The sequence below is a fragment of the Stenella coeruleoalba genome (assembly GCF_951394435.1).
Source record: "Stenella coeruleoalba genome assembly, chromosome: 14".
Classification (NCBI taxonomy): domain Eukaryota; kingdom Metazoa; phylum Chordata; class Mammalia; order Artiodactyla; family Delphinidae; genus Stenella; species Stenella coeruleoalba.
In genome coordinates, this window is record NC_137160.1 from 38,775,262 (window position 1) to 38,790,038 (window position 14,777).

Genomic DNA, 14,777 nt, shown 5'->3' on the forward strand with positions numbered 1-14,777 from the left:
GATGCTACCAAGTCCACCTGATGGGCAGTGGCTGGTTTGGAGGCAGAACAATTAGGACACTGTACCCTGATGATTTGGGACCTAGCATACCAGGCTCAGTGCATACTAGGTTAGAAGGAAGCACATTTACTCAGATTCTTAGTCCTCATGTTTAAAGGTTATGAGACCCCATAAAGCAATGTGTGTCTTCCCTTTTACCTAAAGGAAGTGCTAATAGATTTTAGAGGCAGTTTTTCCTAAAGTCTTTTACTCTGCCTCATCTCCCCAGCTCTCTATCCCTGTATCTCCCCTGAAGAGCATAAACACATACTCCTCTCCTTTGAATTGTGACCCTCTCTCCTAATTCTGCCTTACAGCAATGGTTCAACATGTATAAACCCATCACCTACAACACAAACCTACTCACGGAAGAGACCGACTCCTTTGTGAACAAGCTGGATCCCAGCAAAGTGTTCAAGAGCAAGAACAAGACCTTAATCCCCAAAAAGAAAGGGTCTGTTCAGCCTGCATGTGGCCAGAAAGGGCCTGCAGGTCCTCCTTCCACCTCTAAATCCTCCTCTGGCTCTGGAAACCCTGTCCGAAAATGAGCACCCCACCTCCAGCTCCCTGCCAGCCCCACAGCGATGATTTCCATGCACAGATGCCCCAGGCGTGGCCCAAGCCTCGGATTCTGTGTGTGGAACCATAGTCCCCTCCCCGTCTGAGTGACAAAATCCTAGGCCTTTTTTACTGCCATTGGCTTGAGCCAGGACTTGGAAAAGCATACTCAGGTCTCCCCAAGAATCCTTCCCTCATACCCCTTACAGCAGGTTGTACCACCTACTGATTCTGGAAGCTGTGGAGAATGTAAGGTGCTGTGTAAGTGACTAAGTAGATCTGTTAAGAGCTTTCTTCTCTTTCTACTCCAACCCCCTACCCCTCAACAGTAATTAGAGAAGTCCCCCATAGAAACCACTGGTTTTGACCTATGAAGCATTACAACTATGCTGCTCAATTGGTAGCCACTTTTTAAAGCAGCTAAATTTAAGCCATGTTAAAAATTCAGTTCCTCAGTTATATTAGCCACAATGGGAGTATTCATGTGGCTAGTGGATTCTGTATTAGCACAGAGATGATCAAACATTTCTATCAATCATCACAGAAAGTTCTATTGGGCAGCACTGCATTAGAATACTTCTGCATTACCCTTCCTCAGATCAGTTAATTTTTGTTAGAGAATATTAATACCTTAATTTGATGGGTTATAATGATGTTCCATGAAAAACCTTGAATATACATTTTTATGTTCTTTATAGCCTTCACCACAAAGATCTTGCGTTGCTCATTTTCAGTTTCCTATAGTTTCTCATCTTCATCGGTTTCCTATAAAGCTTCTTGTTTCCAGTTTTGTGATGTGATATTTGCACATTTGCCAAAATTATCATCTTTCTCACTTGTTTTTAAAAGAAGAGGTGATTCTGCTGTACCATTAAAACCAAAACAAAATAAAATCTCCCAAGCATTGCTTTGCCAGGACTCTTCATGCAGAGTTTTGATGAGATCAGTCACTGTTGACAAGAGCCTCCACCTGCTCTACCTACTCACAATTGCTTAACAATTCACTGGGTAGCAGAAAAGAATAGAGAGGAACCAAGTTGTCAAGGATAATAATAGCTGAGGTTTAGTCTTCCAGAAGCATTTTTCTGCCAAAACTCATCAAAGAGAACCAGCAGTGCCAGATAAGAGATTCCAGCATTTGGCTGCTTCCCCAAGTCAGGGTTAGAAGGGGATTGAGAAGTTGTGTCATCTTCCACTGTGGCAGGTGTCCTTCCTCTAGAGATCATGGAGCCCCTGAATTATTTCTTAAGTCCTGGTCCAGCTCTGGATTTCATAAATGAAGCAGCAGAGGAGCCACGAAACAGTGGCGGCCTTCAAATCAGTGACAATCAGGTGGAATCCCCAAAGGGCTGTAGACAGAAGGGGGTTCCAACAAGGAAAGATTTGAGACCTGCCTCAGGAGGAGCAGAGCACTCAAGAGCGGGAATGGCTACCCAATATATAGGACCCAGTGCAGAATGAAAATGTGGGGCCTTTTCTCCAAAACTCAGATAAACTACCATTAAAAGTACTGGACTTCCTTGGTGGCGCATGAGAGTTCACCTGCTGATGCAGGGGACATGGGTCTGGGAAGATCCCACATGCCGCAGAGTGGCTGGGCCCATGAGCCATGGCCGCTGAGCCTGCACATCCGGAGCCTGTGCTCCGCAATGGGAGAGGCCACAACGAGAGGCCCGCGTATGGCAAAAAAAAAAAAAGTACTAATACGGAGTAGCAATTCTAATATTAGACAAAATAGACTTTAAAATAAAGACTATTACAAGAGACAAAGCCACTACATAATGATCAAGGGATAAATCCAAGAAGAAGATATAACAATTGTAAATATTTATGCACCCAATATAGGAGCACCTCAATACATAAGGAAACTGCTAACAGCCATAAAAGGGGAAATCGATATTAACACAATAACAGTAGGGGACTTTAACACCCCACTTTCACCAATGGACAGATAATCCAAAATGAAAATATAAATAAGGAAACACAAGCTTTAAATGACACATTAAACAAGATGGACTTAATTGATATATATAGGACATTGCATCCAAAATCAACTGAATACACTTTCTTCTCAAGTTCTTGTGGAACATTCTCCAGGATAGATATCTTGGGTCACAAACAAAACCTTGGTAAATTTAAGAAAATTGAAATCATATCAAGTATCTTTCCTGACCACAACGCTATGAGACTAGATATCAATTATAGAAAAAAATCTGTAAAAAATAAAAATACATGGAGGCTAAAAAATACACCACTAAATAACCAAGAGATCACTGAAGCAATCAAAGAGAAAATCAAAAAATACCGAGAAACAAATGACAATGAAAACACAATGACCCAAAACCTATGGAATGCAGCAAAAGCAGTTCTAAGAGGGAATTTTAGAGCAATACAATCCTACCTCAAGAAACAAGAAAAATCTCAACCTAACCTTACACTTAAAGCAGTTAGAGAAAGAAGAACAAGAAACCCCCAAAGTTAACAGAAGGAAAGAAATCATAAAGATCAGATCAGAAATAAATGAAAAAGAAATGAAGGAAATGATAGCAAAGATCAATAAAACTAAAAGCTGGTTCTTTGAGAAGATAAACAAAATTGATAAACCATTAGCCAGACTCATCAAGAAAAAAAGGGAGAAGACTCAAATCAATAGAATTAGAAATGAAAAGGAGAAGTAACAACTGACACTGCAGAAATACAAAGGATCATAAGAGATTACTACAAGCAACCATATGCCAATAAAATGGACAACCGGGAAGAAATGGACAAATTCTTAGAAAAGCACAACCTTCCAAGACTGAACCAGGAAGAAATAGAAAATATAAAGAGACCGGTCACAAGCACTGAAACTGGAACTGTGATTAAAAATCTTCCAGCAAACAAAAGCCCAGTACCAGATGGCTTCACAGGCGAATTCTATCAAACATTTAGAGAGGAGCTAACACCTATCCTTTTCAAACTCTTCCAAAATATAGCAGAGGGAGGAACACTCCCAAACTCATTCTATGAGGCTACCATCACCCTGGTACCAAAACCAGACAAAGATGTCACAACGAAAGAAAACTACAGGCCAATATCACTGATGAACGTAGATGCAAAAATCCTCAACAAAATAAAGGAAACAGAATCCAACAGCACATTAAAAGGATCATACACCATGATCAAATGCAGTTTATCCCAGAAATGCAAGGATTCTTCAGTATACACAAATTAATCAATGTGATAAACCGTATTAACAAATTGAAGGAGAAAAACCATCATCTCAATAGATGCAGAAAAAGTTTTTGACAAAATTCAACACCCATTTATGATAAAAAAAAAAAAAAAAAAAAAAACCCTCCAGAAAGTAGGCATAGAGGGAACTTACCTCAACATAATAAAGGTCATATATGACAAACCCAAAGAACATTGTTCTCAATGGTGAAAAACTGAAACCATTTCCTCTAAGATCAGGAACAAGACAAAGGTGCCCACACTCACAACTATTATTCAACATAGTCTTGGAAGTTTTAGCCACAGCAATCAGAGAAGAAAAATAAATAAAAGGACTCCAACTCGGAAAAGAAGAAGTAAAGCTGTCACTGTTTGCAGATGACATGATACAAAACATAGAGAATCCTAAAGATACTACCAGAAAACTACTAGAGCTAATCAATAAATTTGGTAAAGTTGCAGGACACAAAATTAATGCACAGAAATCCCTTGCATTCCTATACACTAATGATGAAAAATCTGAAAGAGAATTTAAGGAAACATTCCCATTTACCATTGCAACAAAAAGAAAATGCCTAGAAATAAACCTACCTAAGGAGACAAAAGACCTGTATGCAGAAAACTATTAGGACGCTGATGAAAGAAAGATGATACAAACAGATGGAGAGATATACCATGTTCTTGGATTGGAAGAATCAACATTGTGAAAATGACTAGACTACCCAAAGCAATCTACAGATTTGATGCAATCCCTATCAAACTACCAATGGCATTTTTCACATTTTCAGAACTAGAACAAAAAGTTGCACAATTTGTATGGAAAAACAAAAGAGCCCGAATAGCCAAAGCAATCTTGAGAAAGAAAAACGGAGCTGGAGGAATCAGGCTCCCAGATGTCACACTGTATTACAAAGCTACAGTAATCAAGACAGTATGGTACTGGCCCCAAAACAGAAATATAGATCAATGGAACAGGATAGAAGCCCAGAGATAAACCCATGCACATATGGTCACCTTATCTTTGATAAAGGAGGCAAGAATATACAATGGAGGAAAGACAGCCTCTTCAATAAGTGATACTGGGAAAACTGGACAGCTACATGTAAAAGAATGAAGTTAGAACACTCCCTAACACCATACACAAAAATAAACTCAAAATGGATTAAAGACCTAAATGTAAGGCAAGACACTATAAAAGTCTTAGAGGAAAACATAGCAGAACACTCTATGACATAAATCAACCGTAAGATCCTTTTTGACCCACCTCCTAGAGAAATGGAAATAAAAACAAAAATAAACAAATGGGACCTAATGAAACTTCAAAGCTTTTGCACAGCAAAGGAAACCATAAACAAGACGAAAAGACAGCACTCAGAATGGGAGAAAATATTTGCAAATGAAGGAACTGACAAAAGGATTAATCTCCAAAATATACAAGCAGCTCATGCAGCTCAATATCCAAAAAGCAAACAACCCAATCCAAAAATGGGCAGAAGACTTAAATTGACATTTCTCCAAAGAAGATATACTGATTACATTAAAGGATGCTTAACATCACTAATCATTAGAGAAATGCAAATCAAAACTACAATGAGGTATCACCTCTCACCAGTCAGAATGGCCATCATCAAAAAAATCTAGAAACAGTAAATGCTGGAGAGGGTGTGGAGAAAAGGGAACCCTCTTGCACTGTTGGTGGGAATGTAAATGGATACAGCCACTATGGAGAACAGTATGGAGGTTCCTTAAAAACAAAATAGAACTACTATACAACCCACCAGTCCCACTACTGGGCATATACCCTGAGAAAACCATAATTCAAAAAGAGTCATGTACCACAGTGTTCATTGCAGCTCTGTTTACAATAGCCAGGACATAGAAGCAACCTACGTGTCCATCATCGGATGAATGGATAAAGAGGATGTGGCACATATATACAATGGAATATTACTCAGCCATAAAAAGAAACGAAATTGAGTTATTTGTAGTGAAGTGGATGGACCTAGAGACTGTCGTACAGAGTGAAGTAAGTCAGAAAGAGAAAAACAAATACCGTATGCTAACATATATATGGGATCTAAAAAAAAAAAAAAAAAAAAAAAGGTTCTGAAGAACCTAGGGGCAGGACAGGAATAAAGACGCAGACGTAGAGCATGGACTTGAGGACACAGGGAGGGGGAAGGGTAAGCTGGGACGAAGTGAGAGAGTGGCATGGACATATATACACTACCAAATGTAAAAGAGATAGCTAGTGGGAAGCAGCTGCGTAGCACAGGGAGATCAGCTCGGTGCTTTGTGACCATCTAGAGGGGTAGGATAGGGAGGGTGGGAGGGAGATGCAAGAGGGAGGAGATATGGGGATATATGTATATGTATAGCTGATTCACTTTGTTATACAGCAGAAACTAACACACCATTGTAAAGCAATTATAGTCCAATAAAGATGTTAAAAAAAAAGTACTAATTTGTTTTACCTTTCTTCTGTGGTCTCTCTCACAACTTGTTACAGTGTTTTATCTGTTTGCTACTTGATGCTGTTCTAGGAAAAATTAGAACTTTAAATTATTAGTGTTAATTTTATCATTGCTCTTTCTATTGTGCTATTCCAGTTTTTAGTGCAGCTATAGAGCATTTAACTCATGTACAGCATCACCAAAAATTACACAATTATTACTTTATACCTTTTGTATGCATATATGTTTCATTCTTATCAGAACAGTGGAAACAACACGCAAAAGTAGCTCAACTGATATTTCACTTCCTGATATGTACACATTCTATCAACACTCTGAACTTACTGATGACTAAGGAAGGACTGAAAGAGAAATTTTGAGCTGCCCTATGTTTTCCTTCTGTGTCATCATTTCAGCGTAAGTGGCTGGCTAATACAGGAAAGTAACATGAGTAAAAAAGGGAATGTTTGGGTGCCATGGTCATTCATGCTTCCTAGAATGCCATTACCTTCTTTTTGCATTCAAATCAAGTCTGGTTCAAATAGAAAGTATGACCTTTTGGGGCCCTTGTGTCCCCATTTTCTCAGTTGTAGACATAACATGCTTGCCTTGTACTTAACTCTGAACCTCCCTGGACTCTCATGTATGGTGGGCCCACTAGAATTCTGTGCTCACGAGAATCACGATGGCTGTAAATGAAAGAGGTGGTAAGGAACAGTGGACACACATATTGCACATATCTCCTCTGCTCACGTGTATGCTTGTCTCATCACGCTTGACTTACAAAACACAAGTTCAAAGATAAAACTAAGAATTTCAAGGCAGTAACAGGAGAGCATTAAAGCAAGTGTGAGGCCTTCTGAGTGTGGAGCTCTGTGTGACTTCACAGGTCACATGCCCATGAAGCTGGCCCTGGTGAAGGGGGAAGGGAGCATTCCTGGCAAAAGGCTTCAGACAATGCATAGGTTGAGTGGGTTACATGGAGAAAAAGCTCACAAGGATACTAATGTTTTGAAACTAAAGCAATTAAAGTGGCAATAGGCGCTACTATAAATCAACTGCCCAGGAAAAAGACTCTATGCTGGAATTACAGAAAGAGAATAAATGGCAGGATGCTTCACGATGCCTTGACGTAGGTAAGACTGCGTGAAGTGCCACATCATCATGCTGCTTGCGTCCTACAGCAGGGAAGTACCCAAGCCAAGGATAGGCATGACAAGGGGCAGCCTGCATAGGATAATCCACAGAATATGGGTTATTCCTGTGCTCCCCAAAGGTGGGCATGCATCAGTGTCACTGGAATTGTGTGTAGAAAATAAGATGCATAGATCCCACTCCAGACCTACTAAATCAAAATTGCAAGGAAAGATTCCAAGCATCAGGGCTTTTAATCAACCACAATGACGACAGTAATGTTCACTGACTCTGAAACTTTCTACTTAATGGGCCTGGGTGGTTTTGCTTTCATTGCAGGAGAAGAACTCAAAATGTTTTTAATCTAGTGAAGCATATACAATGACTGGAACAGAAGAACCAAGGGACCTTTTAGTTTCTGTATGAAATACATCCATTTTTAAAACTTTATATTATGGAGAATTTTAAACATTTACAAAGATAGAATAGTATAATGAATCCTCATGTATCCATCACCCAGTTTCAACAATTATCAGCTTATGACCAATCATATTTATCTATACCCCTGTTCTTTATCCCTTTAATTTTAATTTTTAAATAATTCCATTTTAACTTACCTGTTGATTTAAGTTATACTTCTGTGCATTATATTTTAGCAGTTGCTCTAGAGATTACAATATGTATTCTTAACTTTTTTTCTGTTCAATACAGTAGCCATTTATATATACATAGGGTCCCTGGTAGCCATATTTGTGTAGTATAACTCTGCCTCCTTGACTACAGTTGACTGACACTGGGAGAGTACCAATCCAAATTGGAATCTTGTGATTAATTTCCTTTGGCTTAAGCCAACGCAGACTGGATCCTGCTTTTCCCACCAAGCATTCTCTGATTAACACATCAGCCTTCATTATGGAGTTACTGTGAAGATTAAATACACAGGTAAGAACTCAAAGTTTAGTCCCTTCTTCCTTTGTAACGCGACTGTAACCTTTCTTTCTAGCCGTTAACTTTCTACATGAGCCATCTGGCTCTGCCTACTGATCCTCTCACTTTGCTTCCTAAACACCAGTGGGGTTCTCCTTCTGTGACTTTATACCTATAATTGCCTACCTGCCAGTGCTAGCCAGTTGTGCCACGACTTCCTTCCAAGGTCCAGCTCCAGTCTACCTCCACCTCAAAGCTTCTGAGAAGCTGAGCTCACAAGGAGAGCCCACTCTAGGGGGGAGCACTTCATGCCTGTACCACTCAGTTAACTTTTAACCATCTTGCCTTGTTTCCTCTGTGTCCTCAGTGGTAGTTGAGATGGGGGCCTTAATTTACCAGTGCAAGCTGTGCTGCTTATTGTGAAACCACATGAAATATTAGATTAAACTTAATTCATAATTTTGTGCTAAATCAGGAGCTGCCACATACTTAAATCCAGGATAGACCAATAGAACGGACTACCAAATAATGAGAAGAAAAGTTGTGAAAATGCTGTTAGTTTAAATGTTCATTTAAATCCTCAAAATGCAACCAGTGCTTTATTTTAGAGGCAAGGCAGCTCAGAGACCACCTCTCTCAGGAGACCCTGTTATGTGATATGTTGCTGCTATGCCAATGTTTTGGCATCCAAACAGTCTCTCCCAGACTGCCTCTTGCCACTCACTGGCTGTGACTCAGAAATCTTTTATCAGACAATGTCCCTCTGTTTGTGGTTTCAGAAGTGGGATGTTTGTGGGCACACATCCTTATGTTTCGTATAGCACCCAACACCCAGGCCTTGCCCAATACCCACCTTGGTAGAGGCAGCACTTCAAATAAACGCAGCCATCTAACTGGATGTTTGCCAATATCCAACCAATTCGTCTCACGTGGACAAACTCATATTGAGAGAAGGCCTCCCAGATGATAAGGGTGAAATGCAGTAGTGAGGACCATGGTGAAAGCAATACAAGAATGAAGTGATGCTTTGTAAAGCTTTATTACAGGGTGGATTTAGCTGTTGGAGACGTGTTCTTGGCCACGGCGTATATCACTGGGTCAGGCGTACAGCCTTGATGTGGACTCTGCTGAGGAGAGTGCGCATCCTCTAGGTGGGTATGTAGGGAGAGAAGAGTGCGTATCTGATGGCAGTGAACATCAATCACAGAATTCTCCACTGAGGACAAGAACTCCCAAGGCTCAGGGCACAATGTAGGCAGGCAATGGACATAGCTTCTTAGACACTGTACTTAAGTTCTTGATAGAACAGCAGTCCAGAGCAATTCTATACACAATTTCACATAAAAACTTCCTTTTTGTAAAATGAATAAACAGCAACAAAGTACATAAAAGGATGTGATCTCTCAGACCTGTGATATCCAGTACTGTACAGTAGTGACTAGCCACAGGTAGCCATTAAACGTAAATAAAATTCTGCTCGTCTCTCTAGTCCCACTTCAAGTGTTGCGTAATCATGTATGTCTAGTGGCTTCCATATTGGAATAGGGCACATATAGAACATTTCCAGCATCACAGTTCTGTTGGGCAGCCCTGTCTTAGACCACGCATGGCTTGTTTTTACATAACAAATCTCAGAATAACTGCTGCAAAGCCTTTTCATAACATGCTATATTCAACAAAGAACAGGGACATTTACTCGATTTAATATACTTTTGTAAGATACAGCATCCTTTCATCCTTTGTTTTTACAACCCCTGGCTCACATGGAAGGCCAGGGATGAGTCAGCATGCCACTGCATACCTTGGAAAAGGGCCCATTTCTCTGGCTGCAGAGTGGCCAGTGTGGGTTCTGGGCTTTGCCCCACATTGTAGCCAAAGGCCCGGGAGCAGCTCAGCCTCTAGGGCTCTGCACGGTCTCCAGCATGGAAAGCTGAGGTAAATGAAGGTACAAATTTTCTACATCTTAAAGCAGTTCATCTCCTCTGCCCTCCCAGGAAGCAGGTGGGCCTGACTGAGAACACACTCCCAAGTTCAGAAGTAATCACTCAAGAAGTCACATTTCTCAAATCACTTTCTCTTCCTCTACAGATCAGTTACCTTTTTCTTTTTTCACAGCATGAAGAGTGGCAAAGAATACCTCGGAGAGCAACCAGAGCAGGGACACAAACAGCCCTCAGAATAGTTCAAGACCAACATAGACACCTCGTCCCTCAAGCAAAAGCTGCACAGTGAGGGGCAATCTGTTAAGGGCAAGATTAAACCTCTGGGAAAACAGCTTACCTTTACCAAGGCTCCAGTTCCCAACTTTATACCTTTAAACTGTTTTTTCTTTAAATGAGGTCATCCCTTGGGAGAGATGGAGACACAGATTACACTTGAGGATCTCTGTTTAAATCTCTGGTGGTTCCTGAGGCACACCTGCTCCCATAGGTGGCTCTAGACCATGGCCACACAGGTTCTAGACAGAGTGTTGGGATTCTAGAATATAGGCTTGTTGATTGAACAACTTAATAAGAAAAACTATTTTCCTTTAATCATGAGATTCTAAAACAGACTGCTGTGACCTTAATTACCATCCTCACAAATCACGTTTTTGGCCATTTAAAAAAATGGGAAATCACCTTCAATATTATAATATCAAGAATAGGAAAAATTCAATCAAGCACAAGACAAATTTAAAAATTAGTCTTACAACATTCTTCTATAAACACAAGCTTATAAAGCTTAATTTAACCCAAAGGTGAACTTCCATTTACAGATGTTGATTTAGGGAGTTGTTTAAACTTCTGTAACCTTTACAAATTTCAGGACAAGTTCTTCTTCCATAGATAGACAAGTTGTTTTTTTATACCACCTACTGACGGGCTTCTAGATCAGAGCCCATTTTCCACTGAGACTGCATATCTGAGGATGGTTTACACTGGGAATGGACTCCTTTATTCCCTTGTCACTTCCAATCTTAGGCCTAATGTTCTGAGCCAAGAAGCGCTCTGATGTTGGTTGAATTCCTCTAATTCTGTAGCCAGGTCTACCACCAGCTGCTGTGTGCTGAGCTCCAGTCAAAATGACCTAAATCAGCATACCATCAAGGACACCATTTTTTTCTGAGGCTGGATAGAACAGCTACAAAAGCTTGCCCAGGCATCCATCTCTTTCTGTATAGCAACATTTTAGATTCTTATTTGAAACTTGGGGTTTACAAAAATATAATTTTTCCATTGGGTACTCAATTCAAATGTTTTTTGGAAGGGGTGACTGCTTCTGTCTCCTAGCCCACTGCCGTGCCCAGAAGTGTCTGGCTGTCACCCTGTGGAACCCCCCTCCCAGAAAGCAGCACAGGGTTAAAAAGCATTTCTAGGCAGAGTCTCTCTGAAGGAAAATGAGACTTCTGGTCTGTTTTCTGAAAGAGCAATAGCCAAGGCCTCTGCTTAGCTAGGCCAACTGAATAGCCCAAGTACTGCAGTGACCTATCGCAGTCCAAGAAAGCCTGCCGCTCACAGAGGAACAGAAGGTGTCCTGCTTACCTCGTGGTGGATTTAATGCCATACCTTTAATGTGCTGCGCCAATCCTCTGTGGAATATCTTTATTTTCTTCCAGTTTTATTTAGATATAATTGACATATAGCCCTGTGTATGTTTAAAGTATACAGCCTAATGATTTGACTTACATACATCATGAAATGATTACACAGTAAGTTTAGTGAACATCCATCCTCTCATATAGATGCAAAATTAAAGAAACAGAAAAAAAGTATTTTTTTCTTGTGATAAGAATTCGTAGGATTTACTCTCTTAACAACTTCATATATAATATATAGCAGTGTTAATTATATTTATCATGTACGTTACATCCCTAGGACTTATTTACCTTATCTGGAAGCTTGTACCTTTTGACTGCCTTCATCCAATTCCTCCTCCCCCCACCTGCTGCCTCTGGTAACCACAAATCTGATCTCTTTTTCTAAGAGTTTGTTTTGAAGTATAATTGGCCTATAACACCATGTTAGTTTTTTCCTAGTGTACAACACAGTGATTCAATATTTCTATACATTTCAAAATGATCACAAGTCTAGTTACCATCTGTCACCATACAAAAATATTATGTAATTATTGACTATATTCCCCACACTGTATATTTCATACCTGTGACTCATTTATTTTATAACTGGAAGTTTGTACCTCTTAATTTCCCTCACCTATCTCTCTCCTTCCCCCAACTCCTTCCCCTCTGGCAAACACCTGTTTGTTCTCTGTATCTATGAGTCTGTTTCTGTTTTGTTTGTTCATTTGTTTTCATGTATAGATTTCACATTAAAGTAAAATCATATGGTATTTGTCATTCTGTCTAACTTATTTCACTTAGCATAATACCCTCTAGGTCCATCCATGTTGTCACAATTGGCAAGATTTCATTCTTTTTTTATGGCTGAGTAACATTCTAGTGTGTGTGTGTGTGAATATATATATATATATACCACATCTTCTTTATTCATTCATCTATTGATGGGAACTTAGGTTGCTTCTATATTTTTAGCTATCGTAAGTAATGCTGCAATAAACATAGGGGTGCATATATCTTTTCTAATTAGTGTTTTTGTTTTCTTCAGATAAATACCCAGAAGTGGAGTTGCTAGATCATATGGTAGTTCTACTTCTAATTTTTTGAGGACCCTATATACTGTTTTCCATAGTGGCTACATCAATTTACATTCCCAGCAACAAGGTTTCCCTTTTCTCCACATTCTCCCCAATACTTATTTGTTGTCTTTTTTAGGGTATATCTTTTTTTTTTTTTTTTTTTTTTGCGGTATGCGGCCCTCTCACTGTCGTGGCCTCTCCCGTTGCGGAGCACAGGCTCCGGACGACGCGCAGGCTCAGCGGTCATGGCTCACAGGCCCAGCCTCTCTGCGGCATGTGGGATCTTCCCAGACCGGGACACTAACCCGTGTCCCCTGCATCGGCAGGAGGACTCTCAACCACTGCGCCACCAGGGAAGCCCCTGTTGTCTTTTTTTTAATAGTTATCCTGACAGGTATGAGATGATATCTCATTGTAGTTTTGATTTGCACTTGTCTGATGATTAGTGATGTTGAGCATCTTTTCAGGTGCCTATTGACCATTTGTATGTCTTCTTTGGAAAAATGTCTATTCAGGTCCTCTGCCCATTTTTTTAAACTGTTATTTATTTATTTTTGGCCATGCCATGCAGCTTGTGGGATCTTAGCTCCCCAACCAGGGATCGAACCTGCACCCCCTGCATTGGAAGCATGGAGTCCTAGCCACTGGACAACCATGGAGGTCCCCTCTGCCCATTTTTTAATCAGGTTTTTTTTCTTTTTTTTATGTTGAGCTGCAGGAGCTCTTTGGATATTTTGGATATTAACCACTTATCAGGTATATTGTTTGCAAATGTCTTCCCACACTCAGTAGGTGGTCTTTTCATTTTGTTCATAGTTTCTCTCCCTGTGCAAAAGCTTTTTAGTTTGATGTAGTCCCATTTGTTTATTCTGTTTCCCTTGCCTGAGCACAAAAAAAAAAAAAAAAAAAAGTCAAAGACCATACTGCCTGTTTTCTTCTAGAAGTTTTATGGTTTCAGGTCTTACATTTAAATCTTTAATCCATTTTGAATTTATTTTTGTGCATGGTATGAGAGTAGTCCAGGTTGATTATTTTGCATGTAGCTGTCCAATTTTCCCAACACTATTAATTTAAAATGCTATATTTTCCCCATTGTATATTCATGCCTCCTTTGTTGTAGATTAATTATGACAATGTAAGTGTGGCATTTCTGGGCTCTCTTTTCTGTTCCATTGATCTATGTGTCTGTTTTTGTGCCAGTACCATACTGTTTTGATGACTGTAGCTTTGCAGTATAGTTTGAAATCAGGGCGTGTGATACTTCCAACTTTGTTCTTCTTTCTCATGATTGTTTTAGCTATTCAGTGTCTTTTGTGTTTCCATACAAATTTTAGAATTATTTGTTTTACTGCTGTGAAAAATGCCATTGGTATTTTGATAGGGATTGCAATGAATCTGTAGATTGCCGTGAGTAGTATAGTTGTTTTAACAGTATTCTTCCAATCCATAAGCATGGTATATCTTTGTGCACCCTCCCCTCCATCCCCAAATCCCTCAGTGTTATTTTTTAAATAGAAAGTAAAAACCTTAAGACTCCAAAGAAACCAAAACCCAGGCATCTTTAAAGTATTTGCCTTTCTTTACCAGCAGTTTTGTAATTTCAACCCAGATTAAGAAATAGACACAAGAATATATATGGTGGTGACCAGCACAATTAGCAACAGCATCTCACAAGTGTGAAGTATCATTCACTTTAATGCTTCTCAAAAGTCTTTTAGAGAAATTTAACCTCTTGAATTAAAAACACTAATAGAGGCAGCCAGAATGAGTGGCGACAAGGAGAGAGGAAGTGAGCAATAGAAAAAAATCCTTCAG

At 39.7% G+C, this 14,777-nt stretch overlaps 1 protein-coding gene across 1 annotated transcript in view; it reads left to right on the forward strand.

Moving 5' to 3' along the window:
• TPGS2 (tubulin polyglutamylase complex subunit 2) overlaps nt 1-6,067 on the forward strand; it is a 59,413-nt gene extending 53,346 nt beyond the window's left edge. Inside the window, exon 7 of the mRNA XM_079942023.1 lies at nt 357-6,067. Coding sequence (XP_079798149.1) covers nt 357-587 — 231 coding nt within the window. The 3' untranslated portion in view covers nt 588-6,067. The remainder of the gene's footprint in view (nt 1-356) is intronic.
• Nucleotides 6,068-14,777: the final 8,710 nt, after the last annotated feature.